The sequence below is a fragment of the Cetorhinus maximus genome, chromosome 23, assembly GCF_964194155.1.
Source record: "Cetorhinus maximus chromosome 23, sCetMax3.hap1.1, whole genome shotgun sequence".
In the NCBI taxonomy this organism is placed as follows: domain Eukaryota; kingdom Metazoa; phylum Chordata; class Chondrichthyes; order Lamniformes; family Cetorhinidae; genus Cetorhinus; species Cetorhinus maximus.
Genome location: NC_135901.1, coordinates 63,881,213 through 63,904,024, shown reverse-complemented (window position 1 = coordinate 63,904,024; position 22,812 = coordinate 63,881,213). Strand labels below are relative to the sequence as shown.

Here is a 22,812-nt window from a genome sequence, read left to right as displayed (position 1 = left end):
TTTCCCCAGAAACAAGAGGAGGCTGGGTCATTGAATTTATTCAAGGCTGATTTGGACAGATTTTTGATAGACAAGGGATTCAAGGGTTATGGGGGTGGGGGGGGCTAAGAGAGCATTGGGGGGACAGACAGACAGACAGGAAAGTGGAGCTGAGACCACAACTAGATCAGCCTTGATCTGATTGAATGGTGGAGCAGGGTCAAAGGGCTGAATGGCCTAAGTTCCTCTGACCCGGCTGAATGGTCTCTATATGTTGTTTTTGGCTCTGATTTTATGGTACTGTATATATACCCACATTTTGCACCATCATCCCTTTAGTCAGTTTCTTTCTCATGCCTTGTAACCTATCACAGTCCTTCCCTTTTGTCCTTTCACTCCCCTCCCTCCGCCTCTGGACTTGTTTTCCACCTGTTACATCTCTGACTTTTCCAGCTCTGATGAAAGATCATCCAGCTGGAAGATTAACTCTCTTTCTCACTCCACAGACGCTGCCAAACCTGGTTTCATTGAATAAGGAATTCCTGTTCATTGTGTCAGTTCACATAGCGGGAAGGGAAACGTTTCCCCTGTACGGGAATTAAACCTAGGCTGCAGTGGTGAAAGCACCAAATGCTCAGAATTAAATACTCTGACTTCCAGTGAAGCAGAGAGCAGTTTTCACTCAGAAACCAGTGGCTGTGATATTAGCAAAGCGGGGTGGAGAAATAATCAGTTTGAGTGGTGTTACTGCTGGAGGAATGGAGAGCTGGGGTTCACCCTTGAAAGTAGTTAAGTTTAAAAAGGGAATTTCACCGAGCATAGGTCGCGAACCCAACAGACCTGGACATGAAGAGCCTCAGACGCCGTCGACTGAACTAGCCAGGCATGTAAGAAGAGTGAAGTATTCCACACCCCAACATCCATGGAGATCATTGTTGTTTTCGACCTCAAGCCTCAGCTTGTTCTGAATTTCAAAGTGTGGAAGGTAATCGACCTCCAAAAGCCCCAAGATTGCAATGCATTCCTCTCAATCATCAATAACATCATTCACATCTTCACTTCTTAGCTGCACCTCCTTCCAAACATTGCAAACTCCTCTTGCATCTTTTATCTTGATATTTTTCTCGGTCGCATTTTAATATGAAACTGCACAATTAATGTGAATAAAGTTTGTGAAGGTGAAAATGTGTTCAGCCTCTCGGGGAACTGAAGCACATTGACACATGCACAGATATACACCGAGAGTGACAGAGGCCAAAGGAGAGACAAACACACAGGAAACAAGGATATCACCAACTTGACCAATTATTGTTCCATTTCAGACTCCAAATTTAGTGAATGTTTGCAGATGAACGGAAATAAGAAACACGGAAATGGTTGGATGGTTTTTATTTAATTTAACAGATAATTAATTCCGAAGGCAGTTTGCTGAAGTCAGGAGTTGATTCGGGCTGTGTCACAGGAAGAGAGGAATGATGATCAGGAGGAGGCCATTCAGCCCTTTGAACCTGTTCCGCCATTCAGTAAGATCATGACTGATCTGATTGTGGCCGCGAGGCCACTTTGCTGTCTTCTCCTCAATATTTGGAAAATATTGTCAGTTGGCAGGTGGGAAAAAGGAGAAGGAACCAAAACAGAAAACCCAGTCTCCAGCTTTGTGAGTCTTCAGAAACTCTTTGGGAACCGGAATCAGGGGAGAATGAAGGGTGAACTGTCCGAGTGACCAGAGACAGTCAAGGCACCTTTCCCTTCTTTAAGACGCTGGAACATTGACTCTGATGTTATCAGTGAAATTAACTGATCTGAAGCATTGAAAGGATTCTCGTTACTGCACATCAGGAATTCAAACTAATATCGGCTTCAGGACAATCAGAATACTTGGTAACAGACAAAACAGCGAAAGGCTCGAAGGGAGACGGCTCCGGTTGCAGGAGAGCTGGTTCCTGGTGACACGGATGTGTCTGCAGTGGGTGGGATCAGACTGTTTCCATGTATCCGGAATGAATGTCCTACACTTTACTTTGGAAGAGTAAAACTGAAAGAGACCAATGGCCATTCCGGCAGCAGCAATCTGAAGCTTTAACTCACTGATACCCTGGTTTAGGATACCTTTCAGGTGAAGCTTGTGTGGGTCTCTGTGGCGCAATTGGTCAGCGTGTTTGGCTGTTAATCGAAAGGTTGGTGGTTCGAGACCATCCAGGGGCGAACCTTTCACTGTTTTCTCCCCATCTGCCATCATTGTTACTCAGTTCTGGGCTGTCGTTGAGCTGCAAAAAAAATCCCACAAACGTTGCAAACTTTACCCTTACCCAGTGAGTTCCCACAGCAATGCTTTTGTTATGAATGTTCATTTCAAACACAATAAAAGACAATGAACGACTATGTAATTACATCTAACTCATTAGAAACCTGTGAAGTTATTGGATTCAAACAAACCCATCAATTATTCTCTCTTCCTCGGCTCCACAGTGAGTGAGACAGGGAAAAGCAGAAAAGCAGCAATATTCCGGCCCCGCACTCTCCAATCACCCGCTGCCAGCAGAAAGATTTTCTCACTTTGCTGAGTGTTTATTTTGTGAAATGGTGAAGAGGAAATGTAATATGACTGTGAGATATTACATTCATTGAACATACAACTACAAACGCGAATGATGCAAAAAGTGCCAGCTCACTGTCAAAAAAGATGCCTGCCATGCTTAATTTTAACAGGAAGAACGAGGAGAGACAATAGAAATATAAATTGCAGTGGAGAAAATGCGGGGTTATCAAATTAGCTGAATTCCTTTGCCATTAGCCGGCAGGGACACAAATCATCCTCCTCTGCTGCAGACATTTATGATTTTTTTACCATCAACATTAACCTATGGACAGGACCAGTTGCCGTGGCCAATTGGCTTAGATGATGGAGCCCAAATCCATTGGGGCTTCCCGCTTCTCATTATTCCTGGTTTTAACTCTGTGTCTACAGCGTTAAATATTGGTTAAATTGAATAAAACCCATCTAAACACTCGGGAGTTTTCCTATTTCTGTTCATTTCCGAAAATATTCACGAAACCTGCGGTTGGAACTGGAATAAAACTTAGTGTTCTGTTTGCTTTCTGGGTGTTTGTCTCTCGTTAAAGACAAGCCCGTGCCCTCTGTCACTCTCGGTGTATATGTCTGTGTGTGTTCCTCTGTGTGTGTAAATGTGGTTCAGTTCCCCGAGGAATCAACACATTTTTACCATCACAAACTTTATTCACATTAATTGTGCAGCTTCACATTAAAATGTTGCAGAGAAAAAATATCAGGCTGAACGATGCAGGAGAGAGTTTGAAATGTTTGGAAGGAGGTGCAGCTAAGAAGTGGAAGATGTGAATGATTTTATTGATGATTGAGAGAAATGCTTTGCAACCTTGGGGCTTTTGTAGGTCAATTATCTTCCACACTTTGAAATTCAGAACAAGCTGAGGCTCCAGGTGGAAAACAATGTTTGTCTCCATATGTGTTGGGATATGGGAGTTTTGTTCTCGCATTCCCGGTTAGCTCAGTTGATAGACCATGAAATGCTGAATTTCAGGGTCGTGGATTCGCGCCCCATGCTCAGTGCTGTAGTCATTTAAAATCTTGCTGCTTTCAAACAAAAAACCCTCATTCCATGGAACTTACAAGGCAGACATTCACCACTGACACACATCAAATTGAAAGCACTTTCATGTCGCATCTCTTTCTGCTTCTGTCCCCGCCTCGCCTCCAGCTCTCAGGTCAATTGGCTGCTTGATGCAGACACTGTCAGTTTGTGGGAATGTAAGAAACAAGGCGATGGGTTTGCAGGCAACAGGGTAAAGAGACACCAGGATCTCATCTTCCTGATTCTCCCAGATACTGATTACAGGAATGTGCACAGTGCCGATTATCCACACTCACACTCTCCTTCCAGTCTTGTATACGTTGTCCAGCTTTGAAATTGTTCATATTTTCACAATGTGAAGAAAGCAGAGCTGTCATAAGCTTATATTGTTCAGCAGGTGCACTGCAAGAAGGTAGATAAAAGGCCCCACAAGCCTCCTCCGTCACTTAGTAAGATCATGGTGGATCTCCAGCCTCAACACCAATTTCCCACCCGATCCCAAGGCCCTTCATTCCCTGAGAGTCCAAAAATCAGGAGAATTTTTGGATAAAAGCTAAATACTGCGAATTCTGGAAATATGAAACCGAAACAGAAAATGCTGGAAACACTCAACAAGTCTTGTAGCACCTGTGGATAACGAAAGGGAGCTAACATCTCGAGTGCAGATGACTTTTCTTCAGAGCAAATAAGGATTTTTGTTTGTCTTTTCTTCCATTGACCCAACAGTTAGTTCTGCGGACACATGGTTGAAATCAGCAATAATGTAAATCACAGAACTTACCTGATGAAACCCCAATGAATTTCAAAACCATCTACTTAACCACACGGCCACGATGTTAAAGAAGTACCCAATGCTGTCCATTCAATCATCAATAACTTCATTCACAGCTTCCGCTTCTCAGCTCCACATCCTTCCAAACAGTATGATCCATTTTCCTCAGGATTAATTCCTGGATTTAATGTCCTCATTTTGAAATCAGATTCGCTTCAATATCCAACACAAACTGAATTGCAAACCTGACGGACAAACAATGGAAAACAAGTCACTCAGTAACACAAATCCCATGGTGCTCATTTTCAGATTCACAACAGTCAGCTTTTCAATAAAATGAAGGAATTTTACAGTGAAAATATTGAGAAAGTTGGTGTGACTTATATTTGTGACTCACTCACTCGGGTATTCTGTAAATGCTGCTCGGAGGCTTGGTGAGCGGGATATAATCTACCTGTGTTTTCCTGAGCCTGTGCTCGGTGTATAGGGAGGTTTGGTCCGGGTTGGAGTACCTTGCATCCCAGGGATGGACAGTAACCCGCTGATTGAAGCTGCAATCGCTGCTTTCTGCTGGCAGCGGGTGATTGGAGAGTGCGGGGCCGGAATATTGCTGCTTTTCCCTGTCTCACTCACTGTGAAGCTGAGGAAGGGAGAATAATTTATGTGTTTGTTTGGATCTAATAATTTCATAGATTTCCAATGGGTTAGATATCGGTACATAGTAGGACCAAATCGTTTCTTATTATATTTGAAAGAAGAAAATAATTTCAAAAAACTGTTTGTGTGGGAAGTCACAGGGTAACAGTAGATCTGGCACCGTTTTGGGGACACTATCTTGCAGCTCAAGTCCCCAATGACAGCCCAGAACTGTGTGACAATGAATGCTGATGGTGAGGATACAGTAAACACTTCACTCCAAGATGGTCACGAACCACCAACCATTCAATGAACAAGCAAACACACCAACCAATTGCCTACAGAGAGTGATACGGACTTAATTTACAAGGTATCCTTGCTAGCATGTCAGTGAATCGAATCTTCAGATGTCAATCATTCTCTATCAGTTTTATTCTTCCAAAATAAAGGGTTGCATTACATCTGCTGAAGAATATAAGCTTATGACAGCTCTGCTTTCTTCAAATTGAAATCCAATGTGAAAATATGAACAATTTCAAGGCTGAACAATGGACACAAGACTGGAAGGAGAGTGTGACTGGATGATTGACACAGTTGTCATAAAACTATTAATGTCTATAATATTGTTGGAAAAAAAGATACCAGGAGGTGAGGAAGGACTTATCTCCAGAGTAGAACCCAATGGGGACATGTTTATAATTGTACAAGCTCTCCCAAAGTTTGAGGAAAAAGATAATGAAGCATTCCTTATTTCATTTGAGAAGATAGCTAGACAAATGAAATGGCCACAGGAGTACTGGACATTATCGCTACAGCCTAAGTTGGTGGGTAGAGTGCATGAGGTATATGCTTTGGTGTCTGAAGGAGTATCAGTGAATTATGATATGGTCAAAAAGGCTATTTTGAGTGCATTTGAGTTGGTTCCTGAAGCATATAGGCAGAAATTTAGTAATATGAGAAAATAGCCTAGGCAAACTGATATTGAGTTTGAGAGAGTAAAACAAAGTAATTTTGACCAGTGGATACAGGCATTAAAAATAGAGACAACATATGCAGCTCTTTGAGATGTGATTCTTTTGGAAGAATTTAATGATTCAATTCCTTTGGTAGCGGGAACCCATGTGGAGGAACAAAGGGTTCAAACTGTAAGGCAAGCAGCTGAGATAGCTGATGATTATGAGTTAGTGCATAGAGCCAAACCTTTTTTTCTGAACCAGCTTCTACAGCCCTCTGTGGTAAAGAATTCCACAGATTAAACATTTCCCATTGCTCTGGATTACCACTAATCTTTGCCACATTGTAACTTGTTTTCAGTTTGGTACTACCCTTAACTTCCTTGGTTAACCACGGTTGGTTTAGCCCCTTCCTACAATCCTTCTTTCTCGCTGGGATATATCTTAGCTGAGAGTCATGAACTATTTTCTTAAACGCCTGCCATTGTTCATGAACCATCTTTTCTGCTAAGCTCCTTTCCCAGTCCACTCCAGCCAACTCTGCCCTCATTCCTTTGTAACTACCCTTATTTAAATTTAGCATAGTTGTTTCCAACTCAAGTTTCTCACTCTCAAACTGAATGCCAAATTCTACCATGTTATGGTCACTGTTTCCTAGGGGATCTTTTACTCTGAGATCATTTATTAAGCCTGTCTCATTACACATTACCAGATCCAAAATAGCCAGACTGCTGGTTGGATCCAACGTATCATTCTAGAAAACTGCCCTGATTTCATACTATAAATTCTTGCTCGTAGTTACCTCCGCTAATTTGATTGTCCCAATCTACATGAAGATTGAAGTCAACCATGATTAATATACTGCCTTTTTTTCATGCCCTCATTATCTCCTGATTTATTCTCTGTCCTACAGTGTAGCTACTGTTAGGGGGCTTATAAACTACTCCCACCAGTGTCTTCTTCCCCTTGCTATTTATCACCTCCACCCGTATGGATTCTGCATCTTCCAATCCAAGATCATTCCTTGCTATTGTACTTATTCCACCTCATACTGACAAAGCTAACACACCACCCTTTCCTTCTTGCCTGTCCTTTCGAAAAGTCACATACCCATGAATATTTAGTTCCCAGCTTTTATCTCTTTGTAACCACATCTCCATAATGGTTATAAGATCATACCCATTAACCTCTATTTGTGCCGTTAATTCATTTATTTTGTTCTGAATACTTTGTGCATTTAAGAGCCATTAATTTTGCATTTTTACCATTTTTCCCCCATGACTGTACTTGCTGCTGTTTTTTTCTGTTTTTACACTCTGTCCCTTCCTGTCAGACTCTGGTATCAATACCTAAAAAGCTGCCCTGCAATGCTACTATATCCTTTTGCTTTGTTAGCCTATGTATGCCCTCTCCAGAACCCTCCACACTACCCCACCCCCACCATCTAATTTAAAGCCCTCTCTACAGCCCTAGTTATTCAATTCACCAGGACACTGGTCCCAGCATGGTTCAAGTGAGCCTGCCCCACCGGAAGAGCTCCCTTCTACCCCAGTTCTGGTGCCAGTGCCCCATGAACAGAAACCCATTCCTCCCACACCAATCTTTGAGCCATGCATTTAACCCCTTGCCTTTATTTACCCTATGCCAGTTTGCCTGTGGCTCAGGTAGTGTTACCAAAATTATTACCTTGGAGGTTCTGCTTTTTAATTTAGCTCCTAACTGTTCAAATTCTTTCAGCAGAACCTCCTTTCTAGTCCTATCAATGTCATTGGTATCAACGTGGATTACAACAACTGGATCCCTCCCCTCCTACTCCAAGTTCCTCTCCAACCCTGTGGAGATGTCCTTAACCCTGGCACCCTTCGGCACTCCTGCTCACGGCTGCAGTGAACAGGATCTACCCCCCTAATTATACTGTCCCCTACCACTACTAACTTCCTATTTCACATTCCCCAATTGAATGGCTCCCTGTATAATGGTGCCATGGTCAGTTCGCTTATCCTCCCTGCTCTCGTGCACACAGTTTGCAAGAAACTAGTAACTTGTTTGAAACTTGCAGGGACCGTAATCGTGTGTTGCAGTTTCACCAGGTTGACACATCATTTTTAGACATGTCTGGTGCTGCTCCTGCCATGCCCTCCTGCACTCTTCGTTGAACCAGGGTTGATCCCCAGGCTCGGTGGCAATGGCAGAGTGGAGGATATGCCGAGTGATGAGGTTACAGATCGCGGATGGGTACAATTCTGCTGCAGCTGATGGCCCACAGCACCTCATCATTGCCCAGTCTTGAGTTGCTACATCTGTTGGAAATCTATCCCATTTAGCACGGTGGTAATGCCACACAACATGATGGAGGGTGTCCTCAATGTGAAGAGGGACAGTATCGGAACAGAGAGAGAACCGTTAACAATATTGGCTGACATGGCGAAGTTGAGCGATCAGTATTTTTTTTTTCTTTGGACAAGCTGAGCACTGAGAGGATGTGAGGGAAAATGGGAGAGAAACTAGAGAAAAATGTGAGTTCAGGGCTCAGACAGGAGGCAACTATAGGGACAGATTGTCCAGGTGGGCTCGTGGAAGGGAGGGAAGCAGCTGATCAAATTGTCTCAATCTTAGTGATAAAGAGGCTCCATGAGCTCCTCACACTTGTTGTTGGAGGTGAGGATGGAAGAGACAGGGGAGAGGGGGAGTCCTTCAAAAGGAACTAACTTGTATTAGAGATATGAAAAAGACTTGACACACAGTCTTTCACACAAAGCTGATTTATTTGACTTTTATCCAGAAAATAAACCCCTGTAACTGACCTGGAGTTTATTGACATCAGCAGAAAGAGGCCTCAATGAACGTGATTAACAGCAAAACCCAATCACTGTAGTTACTCGTGAACTCGCTGATGTCTCAGCAGGTGGGATGACCGAGTGAATCCCTTCCCACACTCGGAGCAGGCGAACGGTCTCTCCCCAGTGTGAACTCGCTGGTGTCTCATCAGGGTGGATGACTGAATGAATCGCTTCCCACACTCAGAGCAGGTGAACGGCCTCTCCCCAGAGTGAATTCGCTGGTGGTCAGTGAGGTGAGATGACCACCTGAACCCGGTCCCACAGTGAGGGCACCTGAACGGTCTCTCGTCAGTGTGAACACGTTGATGGAGCATCAGATTCCCCGAACTTATATAGCACTTCCCACAGTCTGGACATTTAAAAGGTCTCTTGTCTGTGTGAACTCGCTGGTGTATCAGCAGGGTGGATGAGGTAGTGAAGCCCTTCCCACACTCAGAACAGATGAATGGTCTCTCCTCAGTGTGAATTCGCCGGTGTCCAGTGAGATGAGATGATTGCCTGAACCCAGTCCCACAGTGAGAGCATCTGAACGGTCTCTCGTCAGTGTGAACACGTTGATGGTACATCAGGTTCCTGGAACTTTTAAAACACTTCCCGCAGTCTGGGCATTTGAAAGGCCTCTCGTCAGTGTGAACTTGCAGGTGTCTCAGGAGGCTGGATGAATCAGTGAATCCCTTCCCACACTCAGAGCAGGTGAACGGTCTCTCCCCAGTGTGAACATGCTGGTGTCTCAGCAGGTGGGATGACTGAGTGAATCCCTTCCCACACTCAGAGCAGGTGAACGGCCTCTCCCCACTGTGAACTCGTTGGTGGTCAGTGAGGTGAGATAACCACCTGAACCCAGTCCCGCACTGAGAGCACCTGAATGGTCTCTCGTCACTGTGAACGCGTTGATGGGACATCAGGTTCCCCGAACATTTATAACACTTCCCACAGTCTGGACATTTAAAAGGTCTCTCCCCAGTGTGAACCCGCTGGTGTTTCAGCAGATGGGATGAGGTAGTGAATCCCTTCCCACATTCGGAGCAGGTTAATGGCCTCTCCCCAGTGTGAACTCGCTGGTGTGTCAGCAGGGTGGTTGAATCAGTGAATCCCTTCCCACACTCGAAGCAGGTGAATGGTCTCTCCCCAGTGTGGCTGCTTCGATGAGTTTCCAGCGCAGACAGGTAATTGAATCCTTTCCCACAATCCCCACATTTCCATGGTTTCTCCACAGTGTGAACGTTGCTTTGTCCTTCCATGTTGAAAATCCAATGATATTCAGGATACTTTAAGCTGGGTGACTCCATCAGATTCTGATGTGATGTTTGGTCTGAGATTCCCGACTGTAAATCCTCCCCTTCTTATCTCCTGCGAAATTGATTTAAAACAGAAAAAAGGGAGTGAGAAAGAACCCACAAAAACACAAAGGCAGGTTGTGAAATTGAGCTGAATGAATCTGGTAATTTATGGGACCAGCATGAGGAAAAAGTGACCATGAAACCTGTTGGATTGTCATAAAGAATCAACTGGTTCACTACTGTCCATCAAGGAAGGCATGTGGGCCCAGACAAGACTCTGGCATCTACTGGATGAGAGAGGGAGAGAGAGAAAGATAGTGAGGTGTGAGTGGTAAGAAGTGGAGAGATATTTCATATTTTAACAACTCAACTAGAAATTTGGCAGAGCCACAAAAATTACAAACGTCCACCCTCTAGAAGGACCGGGGTAGCAGGTATCTGTGAACACCATCACCTCCAAGTTCACCTCCAAGTCACAAACCATCCTGACTTGTCTGACATCCAGTTCTGATGTACAGAAATTTCCTTCATTTAAATATTGGGAAGATTGAAGCCATTGCCTTCAGTCCCTGCTACAAACTCCACTCCCTATCCACTGACTCCATTCCTCTCCCTGGCAACTCTCTGAGACTGAACCAAACTGTTCACAACCATGGTGAAATATTTCACCCCAAGATGAGCTTTCAACCACATATCCACATCATCACCAAGACCGCCTATTTCCACCTCAGTAACATCGCCCGACTCCAGCCCAGTCTCAGCTCATCTGCTGCTGAAACTCTGATCTATTCCTTTGTTATCTCTAGATTTAACTATCCTAACACACTCCTGGCCGACCTCCCACTTTCCATCTTCCTGTAATCTTGAAGTCATCCAATTCTCTGCTGCCCGTGTGCTTATTCGCACCAAGTCTTGTTCACCCATTACCCTTGTGCTCAGTGACCTACAAAGGCTTCGGATAAAGACGGAACTAAATTTCAAATTTCTCATCCTTTTAAATTACTCCATGGTCTTGCTCCTCCCTATCTCTGCAATCTCCTCCAGTCTCACAATCCTCGAAGATATCTTCACTTCCTCTAATTCCGTTTTCCTCACAATTCCCAATTTTCATTGCTCCACCTTTGGTCACAACCACTGCCCATTGCCCCCTATAAAAATGGCGGTCGCACATGCACACTGCAGCACATTGCCCCTATAAAGATGGAAGCTGCACATGCGCACTACGGAACATTGCCCCTATAATGATGGCGGCCGCACATGCGCACTACAGCACATTGTACACTCACAAGATGGTGGCCGTGAATCAGGTTCTGCTGTCGGGATTAACGCCGCGGTCGCCAATTCGGTCCAAACGCGGGATCGGAAACTTAATTTTCGCAGTTTGAGGCCTGCAGTAGATTGTTATGAAGCCTCCCCGTCTACTTGTCGGTTCCCATTCGCCCTCACCCAGCCGCAGGCCCGACTTCTTCTGCTCTCCGGGCTGATGCAACACATCAGCGACTCTCCTCCCAGCACCGCTATTGCGCATGCTCCAGTCAGGGAACGCAGTGCGCATGCTCCGTTCACAGCTTTGTGCTGCGCCTGCGCGGTGATCTACCTCAGCGAGGATGGAGCATATTCTGCCCCTCGGTGAATGCTGGGTAACCGAAGCGCCATTGTAGCTTTTATACTCACCCATGGGATGTGGGATTCGCTGGCTGGCCCATCCCTAGTTGCCCTTGACAATTGGTGGTGAGCTGCTTTCTTGAACCGCTGCATTCCACTGTGATGTTGTTGAATACAAAATCATTTTCTGTGCTGTTCGGACATGATTAGAGCCTAAAATATGATTTTAATGTCAATTGACGCAGCCAGCAAGTGCACGGGAGGGGAACCTGCCACCTGGTCTGTGTGCCCACGTGAGGGAGATGCGACAGGGTGAAGACGAAGGATTTTATATATTAGCAACATAACCGGAACTTTGACAGAACCTCCCAAACCAAAGGTTTACACCACATAGAAGAGAGGCAGCAGAGGAACATCCTCATCCCCAAGTTTCCATCTCAATCACACACCATCCTGCCTTGGGTATATTCTCACTGCTTCTTCATTACTGAGTGAAAATGGTGGAACTCAGAAATTTACCTCATGGCCTTGTGGGAGCACCTTCACTAGACAGTGGGTTGAGAAGAAGGTTGTCCACCATTACCTTCTCAAACGACAACTGGGGATAGGCAATACACTTGCTACCAACACCCACACGCCAAGAGTGAAAAGCCTGTTGAAAAATAGTTGTTTCTAAAACAATACTCTTTTTATACTGGATTTGGGGGCGGGGGAGTGAGGATGTTTATTTAGCAAACCATTTTCCCAGGGATCAAACAGGAAATGTTGGAAACTCTCAGCTGGTCAGGGAGCATTTCTGGAGAGAGAAAGTTAACATTTCAATCATTAGGCTTTGTCAGAGTTAACAACTGCCTTAAAATGAAAGACAGAGGACTGTTACACACACACACACACACATTAAATCTTTCTTTCATTCAGAAATATTAATTCATAGAATACTTAATACAGTTATTTTCAGACTGGAAACTTAAACCTGCCGTTTAACCTTCAGTCAGGAACAAATCACAGTTTTACACCAATGTCTGATTTAACAAAAGCAAAAAAACTGCGGATGCTGGAAATCCAAAACAAAAATATCTGGAAAAACTCAGCAGGTCTGACAGCATCTGCGGAGAGGAATACAGTTAACATTTCGAGTCCGAATGACTCTTCATCAGAACTAAGAAAAGATAGAAAAGAGGTGAAATACAAGCTGGTTTAAGGTGGGGCGGGGGGGTGGTGGTACAGCTGGGACTCCGTTCTCTCAGGTCCAACACTGACATTGTCACCAAACCTGCTGACAAGGGTGGTGCTGTTGTTGTCTGGCACACTGACCTCCACCTCGCAGAGGCTGAGCGTCAACTCGCAGACACTTCCTCTTACCTGCCCCTGGACCATGACCCCACCTCTGAACATCAAGCCATTGTTTCTAGGACTGTCACTGACCTCATCACCTCTGGAGATTTTCCTTCCACAGCTTCCAACTTCATAGTCTCCCAACCTTGGACAGCCCGCTTCTACCTCCTACCCAAAATCCACAAACAGGACTGTCCTGGCAGAGCGATCATGTCAGCCTGTTCCTTTTTGCTATCTTGACTCCATTCTCTCTCCCCTTGTCCAGACTCTTCCCACCTACATCCGCGATCCCACTGACACCCTACATCATATCAACAATTTCCAGTTCCCTGGCCCCAACCACCTCCTCTTCACCATGGGCGTCCAACCCCTCTACACCTCCATCCCCCACCAGGATGGTCTGAGGGCTCTCCGCTTCTTTCTCGAACAGAGGCCTGAAAAATCCCCATCCATCACTACTCTCCTCCGTCTGGCTGAACTTGTTCTCTCACTGAACAATTTCTCCTTAAACTCCTCTCACTTCCTCCAAATAAAGGGTGTGGCTATGGGTACCCACATGGGCCCCAGTTATGCTTGTATCTTTATGGGGTATGTGGAGCATTCCTTGTTCCAGTCCTACTCAGGCCCCCTCCCACAACTCTTTCTCCAGTACATCGATGACTGCTTCAGTGCTGCTTCATGCTCTTGTCTGGACCTGGAAAAATTTATTAATTTTGCTGCCAATTTCCACCCCTCCATAATTTTCACATGGTTCACTTCTGACACTTCCCTTCCCTTCCTTGACACCTCTCTCTCAATTTCTGATGATAGACTGTCCACCAATATCCATTACAAGCCTACCGACTCCCACAGCTACCTCGACTACAGCTCCTCACACCCCGCTTCCTGTAAGGACTCCAACCCATTCTCTCAGTTCCATCGCCTCCGTCGCATCTGTTATATGATGCCACTTTCACAAACAGTTCCTCTGACATTTCTTCCTTCTTCCTTAACCGAGGTTTTCAACCAACGGTGGTTGACAGGGCGCTCAACTGTGTCCGGCCCATCTCCCACGCATCTGCCCTCACACCTTCCTCTCCCTCCCAGAACCATGATGGTGTTCCCCTTATCCTCACTTATCACCCCACCAGCCTCCGCATTCAAAGGATCATCCTCCACCATTTCCGCCAACTCCAGCAAGATGCCACCACCAAACACAACTTCCCTTCACCCCCAGGGCGGCATTCCGCAGGGATTGTTCCCTCTGGGACACCCTGGTCCACTCCTCCATCACCCCCTACAACTCAACCCCCTCCCACGGCACCTTCCCACACAACCGCAGAAGGTGCAACACCTGACCCTTTACTTCCCCCCTCCTCCCCGTCAAAGGGCCTAAACATTCCTTTCAAGTGAAGCAGCATTTCACTTGCACTTCCCTCAATTTAGTTTACTGCATTTGCTGCTCCCAATGCGGTTTCCTATACACTGGAGAGACCAAACGCAGACTGGGTGACCGCTTTGCGGAACACCTACTGTCTGTCCGCAAGCATGACCCAGACCTCCCTGTCGCTTGCCATTTCAACACACCACCCTGCTCTCATGCCCACATGTCCGTCCTTGGCCTGCTGCAATGTTCCAGTGAAGCTCAATGCAAACTGAAGGAACAGCACCTCATCTTCTGACTAGGCACTTTACAGCCTTCCGGACTGAATATTGAGTTCAACAACTTTAGATCATGAACTCTATCCTCCATCCCCACCCCCTTTCCGATCCCCGCTTTTCCAATAATTTATATAGGTTTTTCTTTTCCCACCTATTTTCATTATTTTAAAATATATTTCTACCCATTGTTTTATCTCTACCTTTTAGCCTATTTCGATTCCTTCCCCCCACCCCACCCCCACTAGGGCTATCTGTACCTTGCTCGTCCTGCTTTCTACCCTTAATGTCATCATTAGCACATTTCTTAGCTAATATCACCATCGTCAACACCTCTTTGACCTTTTGTCTATGACATCTTTTGTTTATCTCCACCTATCACTGGCCCTCTATCCAGCTGTACCTGTCCCCCCCCACCTTAAACCAGCTTATATTTCACCTCTTTTCTATTTTTCCTTAGTTCTGATGAAGAGTCATTCGGACTCGAAACGTTAACTGTAATCCTCTCCGCAGATGCTGTCAGACCTGCTGAGCTGTTCCGGGTATTTTTGTTTCTGATTTGACAACACTTTTCCAGCATTCACTGTTGTTCTTCCTGACTCAAAACACAGCTCTAAAGGAATCTTCTGTATCATGTCTAGGAGATCTGAACCCTGGAACAGAGCGGCCAGGACAGATTTTATACACATCTTAGGGATTAACCCACACAGAGATCTTCCTGCCAGTGAAGAGAGACAAGAATGACCAAAATGTTGTTTGTCCCTCTCAATGTGATCCTGATCCAAACAGGTGAAGTTAGGTAAGTGTATAGATGGAATGTGAAATGGGCCGTACCTACTACCCAAGGGACACTGATTTGTGTTCCAAACCTCATTTGTTTTTTAATAAGCTTCTGATAAAATGCTGAGGGAATGGAGTCTCAGTACTTGTTAAATAACCTGATGGAGCTTTTTGACAAGTTTAACAGGGAGAGAGGTTGAGGCCATTGCAGTTTGTGCTGTGTTTGCAGACATTGGATCAAGTACCATTTATTAAGTTTATTAGTAAACTTGACGCCCATCTGATCAAAACATCAGCAGTAGCATGGATACAAAGATATGTAAGTGATAGCAATCAAAGAGCTAGGGTGAATGGAATTTCCTTTGGAATGAAGTGAGATTTACAGTGCAGTTCCCAGGGTTCAGCACCAGGATCTCTGCTGTTTTTTGATAAAAATGACTGACTTATGTTACAAATGTGCATAAGCTTATTTTTGGTTTGGAAATTGTAATTTTTAAATGTAGGATAAATGAAAGAGCACCTGGCCTGAAGGGAAGGTAAACAGGTCTGGGGTAATTTCAGATCAAAGTGAGGTCCCATGTTATGTCCGTGAAGACAAAATGGGAGGTGTTAAAAGTTAAACAATGGAGGTCTCGGTAATTGTCTCTTGAGGAGATGGACTGTCTGTGAGGGTTTATATTATTAATAATTTCCCCCAGATCAGAGAAAGTTGAAGGCCACTGGTAACCAAGAGATGGTTTCAAAGTATCCACATACTTTTCAGATCAAAGAAGTGGTTTAAAGTTAAAGATAAATAATTTCCATTTATTTCTAAAGACAGGCCATGTGTATCATGTGATAATGGAAATGGGTTGAGAGGGGAAAGTTCACCATATTTCTGCAGTAAATGTCAGTCTGGGGGTCCATCTGTGTCCTCAGCAGCTTGTAGAAGCAGAGAGAGAATCTACCAGCAGCCTGAATAAGGAGCAGAGCACCATCAGGAACCAGGGGTGTTTCTGATTTGAAGACAATATGCAAGGATGTGAGTGAGGCCCATGCTCAGGCTGGACAAATCCAAATTCAGTTCTATGATGACAGGATTCTCCTCCAGAAGGAATGAGGTCAGTTACGGTCTGAGAATTGAGTGACGTGTTCAGTGCTGAGGTCATAATCCAGAGATACAGAGAGGGTTAGTGCAGGGTTTTTTTTTATTCCTTTAAGGAAAGGGTTAATCATATCAACAACAGAGTTTTAAAATTCAGTTGAAATGACCTGATGGTGTTGATCTAATAACACTGACAATTTTACTTTAAATCATCATTTGTTTAACTTTTAACCTTTGTTAAAGAGGGAAGCATGACTCTAAAACTGTAATGTTGTAATATCTTCAAGTAATTCTCATTATAGAGCTCCATAGTCACAATAAGATGGTGACCCTGAAGATTTAAACTTAGATTGACTCTCACAGCACCAGCAGCTTCGAGCAGGACATCACCATTTGAAACTGAAACTTTTCAGTGAGAGAGTTTGAGAGCTTGTGAAATAATGATAAGGAAAGGATAACTTTGAGAAACAATATCCTTCTCATTAGAGTTTACAACAAGGGTAGTGGGGCCTGAATGTCTTTGATTCTGTAACAGACTCAGAATTAAATGTTTCACTTATAGAACAATGATTAAATGACAAGCGAGGAATGAGCAATAAGATAATGAAATAGGAAGTTCCATTGAATCCATTAGCCCAAAGATAAAACATTGTATTTGTGAAGAATTCAGTTTAATTCATTGAGTTATTCTAAAGTTAGAGAGTCTCTGCAGTTTCACTTATTTGGATGAGTTGTTAACTTTTGGATCACAATGTAGTATGAGAACAAGTTGAAGATCACATTAGCTGATGATCATATATTGAGGCAAGAGGGAGGTACATGAATTGTGCTGAGAGTTTGGATTTGAAGGGTCTGATCGATCTGAACACTGAGCTGGGGACGATATCATATTAAAGTCCGCAGTCACCATCACCCAGTGCGCGGTTTTACTAATATATACACTGAATAAACCTGTGAAGCCCTGACAGTAACAATTCAAGAACCTTCCTTAATGAGGAGTCGATGGAAGTGCAGAAGAAATATGGGCAGGAGTGGCCATTCAGCCCCTCGAGCTGGCTTCCTTTTTGTCTGTAAATTAATTCTCTCTCTCTCTCGGTACAATAACAGTTTAAAGGAGTAGACGATCAGAACAGTAAAAAGGTGGAAAATTCCAGCTTAAACGTTCTCTTCATGATCAGTGGGTTTGAGAGTCCAGTATCAGCAACTTTAATACTTTATTTAGAAATATAAGCTGAGCAGATTCTCTGTCCTCTACCGTATCTTATATTGATCCATAAATCAGAGTAAACATGCAAGTCCCGTGTGTCCACAGTCACTTACATGAGGTCAACCCGCTGAATGGAACCTCAGGCACCCTGAGTTTGATTTCCGGTGTCTCCAGTCCCGACTGCCCCCTTACATCAGTATCCCCTCACTTTTATACCCTGTAGTGATCCAGCTCTGGCCCCTGGCTCTTCTTTGTCTTCTCTGCTGGGTTTTGGCAGGAAGTGAAGAAAAGACAGCTGGAATTTCTCTAATCTGTGATTTACAAGGACACATTCCCTGGTTCCCAGCAGTTACTTTTCTTCTGGAATTTTCTCATTCTCCTTAAACTCCCCTGCCCACTGATATTTCTGTTAATTCTGATAGTTTCACTATTATAGGTATGAACATCACACATTATAATCTGATCTACTCTATTCCTCACTCTGGTTTCAGTTTATATTGTGGTTAATAACAGACAAACTCTGTCCTTTTCCCTGATCTGATTCGAGTTTCCAATGAGCTGAATCTGGGCAATGGAATGTCTTATCAGTGTTGCCATGGTGACCTGTCCGCAGTGAAGAGCCTGTTTGAGTTTCGAACTCAGACTAAACTTCTCTATCCCATAATACACATTATATCAAGCATTTTACCTCCATGTCTTTTAGCCATGTTACAAGGGGTTCAGGTACACAAATCTTTAAATGTGAAGGAAAAGTTTAAAATGCTGTTTGAACCTATTACTCCAATTTTCTCTGCAAAATTAATTTGTAAATCATTGATTAGGCTGCATTTAGAATATTGAGTCACATTCTCGCATCTTACAACAGGAATGATGTCAGGGCCATGGAGAGGGTGCAGGAGAGATTCACAGAGATGATACCATGGATGAGAAGATACAGTACAAAATGAGGCCATTCGCCCCATCGTGCCTTTGCCAGCTCTTTGGATGAGCTATCTGAATAGTTCTCTCCCCTGCTGTTTCCCCATGGTTCTGTCAATGTTTTCTTTCAAGCATTTCTCCAATTCCCTTTTAAAATTACTGTTGAACCTGCACCCACCAAACTTTCAGACAGTGTATTCCAGATGATAACAACAGACTGTGGAATGAAATGTTTTCTCATGGTGACCTGTCTGCTGTGAAACTCCTGCTTAAGTTTCTAACTTAATTCAACTGTTTCCATTGGGGAGAGACTGGAGAAACTGGGGTGTCTTTACAATAGAACAAAGCAGGATGAGGGGAGATGTGAGCAAGGAGTTCAAAGCTGGGTCAAGGACATGGTCCAAAATATTACAGACACTCCTTGCCCTTCAGGATCTGTGTCCAGGGAAGAAGCTGATGGGTTTATCTCATCATCATCGAGGTGAACAATCATTGTCAGAATCAAACACTCTCCAGTCAAACACAGCACGGATTAGATACAGAGTAAACCCATCAGCCTGTCCCCCGGATACAGATACTGAGGGACAGGGAGTGTCCGGGACAATGACCTTTCTCACTCAGTAAGGTAGAAATTGATCCTGTATCTCTCCCCATTAATACTGAGCTCTACACAGCTCGAATCCTCCTCCTGTTTCCCTTTCTGTAACAGCACTGAGCTAAAGCCAGACCATAATGAGCAGGGCTCAGGGAGAATGGTTACTAGGCACTGCAGTGATGTCATAAAGCAGCGTCATTCAGCCCAGCTGGTCCTCTCTCTGTCCCTTTAAAGGTGGAAAACTGGGACATCCTGTCTCCAAACACATCCCACCCTGTTCACACTGAGAATCCCAGGGTGGAGAACTGGGACATCCTGTCTCAAACACATCCCACCCTGTTCACACTGAGAATCCCAGGGTGGAAAACTGGGGCATCCTGTCTCCAAACACATCCTACCCTGTTCACACTGAGAATCCCAGGGTGGAGAACTGGGATATCCTGTCTCCAAACACATCCCACCCTGTTCACACTGAGAATTCTAGGGTGGAGAACTGGGACATCCGGTCTCCAAACACATCCCACCCTGTTCACACTGAGAATCCCAGGGTGGAGAACTGGGATATCCTGTCTCCAAACACATCCCACCCTGTTCACACTGAGAATCCCAGGGTGGGGAACTGGGACATCCTGTCTCCAAACACATCCCACCCTGTTCACACTGAGAATCCCAGGGTGGAGAACTGGGACATCCTGTCTCAAACACATCCCACCCTGTTCACACTGAGAATCCCAGGGTGGAAAACTGGGGCATCCTGTCTCCAAACACATCCTACCCTGTTCACACTGAGAATCCCAGGGTGGAGAACTGGGACATCCTGTCTCAAACACATCCCACCCTGTTCACACTGAGAATCCCAGGGTGGAAAACTGGGGCATCCTGTCTCCAAACACATCCTACCCTGTTCACACTGAGAATCCCAGGGTGGAGAACTGGGATATCCTGTCTCCAAACACATCCCACCCTGTTCACACTGAGAATTCTAGGGTGGAGAACTGGGACATCCGGTCTCCAAACACATCCCACCCTGTTCACACTGAGAATCCCAGGGTGGAGAACTGGGATATCCTGTCTCCAAACACATCCCACCCTGTTCACACTGAGAATCCCAGGGTGGGGAACTGGGACATCCTGTCTCCAAACACATCCCACCCTGTTCACACTGAGAATCCCAGGGTGGAGAACTGGGACATCCTGTCTCAAACACATCCCACCCTGTTCACACTGAGAATCCCAGGGTGGAAAACTGGGGCATCCTGTCTCCAAACACATCCTACCCTGTTCACACTGAGAATCCCAGGGTGGAGAACTGGGATATCCTGTCTCCAAACACATCCCACCCTGTTCACACTGAGAATTCTAGGGTGGAGAACTGGGACATCCGGTCTCCAAACACATCCCACCCTGTTCACACTGAGAATCCCAGGGTGGAGAACTGGGATATCCTGTCTCCAAACACATCCCACCCTGTTCACACTGAGAATCCCAGGGTGGGGAACTGGGACATCCTGTCTCCAAACACATCCCACCCTGTTCACACTGAGAATCCCGCTATTTGGGAAGTGACAGCATCTTCCAACAGTGTAGAGAGGAGAGGGATTTTGGAGATGGGGCAGTAGTTTGCAAAGGACAGTGGGTACAAACGTTTGTTTTTTTGAGGAAGGGGTGATGATTGGATATTTGGAGAGGGACAGTACCTTAGAGAACGAACCGTTAACAATATTAGTGAATACGGGGAAGTTGGGTGGTCAGTCATTCAGTGAGAGTGGGGTCAGTACAGCAGAAGGTGGGTCTCATGGACAAGATGAGCACTGAGAGGGCATGATGGGAGATGGAAGGGAAAATGAGGAAAGATGTGGGTTCAGGGCTCGGACAAGGGGGAATTTTAGAGACAGTTTGTCCTGGTGGGCTTGTGGGAGGGAGGGAAGCAGCAGAGGCAGCTGATCGGATTGTCTCAATCTTAATGACAAAGAAGCTCCATGAGCTCCTCACACTTGTTGTTGGAGGTGAGGATGGAGGAGACAGGGGAGAGGGAGAGCCCTTCAAAAGGAACTAACTTGTGTTGGAGATATTAAAAAGACTCGACACACGGTGTTTAAAACAAAGTTAATGTATTTGATTTTTGGCCAGAATATTAACAGCTATAACTGGGTTGGAGTTTATTAACATCAGTAGAAACAGACCCAAATGAACATGGTTCAGTCCTGGATGTGATTAACAGCAAAATCCATTCACTGTAGTTACTTGTGAACTCGCTGGTGTCTCAGCAGGGCAGATGACCGAGTGAATCGCTTCCCACACTCGCAGCAGGTAAACGGTCTCTCCCCAGTGTGAACCCGCTGGTGTCTCAACAGATGGGATGACGTAGTGAATTCCTTCCCACACTCCAAGCAGGTGAATGGTCTCTCCCCAGTGTGAACTCGCTGGTGTTTCAACAGGGTGGATGACTCAGTGAATCTGTTCCCACACTCGGAGCAGGTAAATGGTCTCTCTCCAGTGTGAACTCGCTGATGTTTCAGCAGGTCAGATGACTGAGTGAATCCCTTCCCACACTGCAAGCAGGTGAATGGCCTCTCCCCTGTGTGACTGCGCCGATGAGTTTCCAGGTCAGATGGGTAATTGAATCCCTTCCCACAGTCCCCACATTTCCACAGCTTCTCTCCAGTGTGACTGCGTTTATGTTTTGACAGGCCAGATGATTGACAGAAGCCTCGTCCACACACACAACACGTGTACGGTTTCTCCCCACTGTGAACGGTGCCTTTTACTTCCATGTTCAAAATCCAATGATATTCTGATCCAAATGAATAGAATGCATCTGTCCGGTCTTATCTGATGTTTGGTTTGAGTTTCCCGACTGCAAATCCTCCCCTTCTGATACCCTGTGAAATTGATTTAAAACAGAAAAAAGGGAGTGAGAGAGAACCCACAAAAACACAAAGGCAGGTTGTGAAATTGAGCTGAATGAATCTGGGAATTTGTGGGGCTGGCACGAGGAAAAAGTGACCATGAAAACTGCTGGATTGTCATAAAAACCCAACTGGTTCACTAATGTCCTTCAGGGAAGGGAACCTGCCACTCGGTCTGGGCCTATACAAGACTCTGTGATCTGTGAGAAGAGATAGAGAGAGAGAACATGAGAGAAGGAGAGAGAGCAATGGAGGAAAACAAGCTGGACTTCATCCAACTGCAACTCAACAAGAATGTTGACAGATTCTGCCAAACCCACACTCCTCACCACCTGGAAGGACAAGAGCAGCTGGTACATGGGAAAACCATCATCTCCAAGACATAGACCAGGGAGTTCACACTGGGGAGAGGCCACTCACCTTCTCCGTGTATGAGAAGGGATTTAATTGGTAGTCCAACTGCTGAGAAACCAGCGAGTTCACAAGTGACAGCAGGGGTGGGATTCTGCTGTTTTTGCTGCTGTTAATCACATCCAGGACTGAACCATGTTCTTTCTGACAGTTTGGGTCTGTTTCTGCTGATGTTAATAATCCTTGTAACTGGGCTGAAGTTTAATATTCTGAAAATCAGTTTGCTTTACTTTATAACTTCAAATAAAGTATTCATTTC

At 45.0% G+C, this 22,812-nt stretch overlaps 2 protein-coding genes across 2 annotated transcripts in view; both read right to left on the bottom strand.

Annotated features, from left to right (window-relative positions):
• Window positions 1–22,812, bottom strand: part of LOC144697683 (uncharacterized) — a 672,764-nt gene that overhangs the window by 415,929 nt on the left and 234,023 nt on the right. The window lies entirely within an intron of this gene.
• Window positions 2,875–11,581, bottom strand: LOC144698084 (uncharacterized). The gene is made up of 3 exons (XM_078570006.1): window positions 11,358–11,581; window positions 8,990–10,355; window positions 2,875–2,941 (listed from the first exon to the last, which is right to left on the bottom strand). The coding sequence occupies exons 2-3, from the start codon at window positions 10,078–10,080 to the stop codon at window positions 2,875–2,877; spliced, it is 1,158 nt and encodes a 385-aa protein (XP_078426132.1). The 5' UTR covers window positions 10,081–10,355; window positions 11,358–11,581.

Bases quoted from the DNA above. Each gene is read 5' to 3' on its own strand.
- LOC144698084 (XM_078570006.1), bottom strand. From the start codon at position 10,080: ATGGAGTCACCCAGCTTAAAGTATCCTGAATATCATTGGATTTTCAAC. The intron at 2,942-8,989 runs GCCGTTCACCTG...TTAACGCTGTAG, and splicing joins CGAATTCACTCTGGGGAGAG to ACACAGAGTTAAAACCAGGA.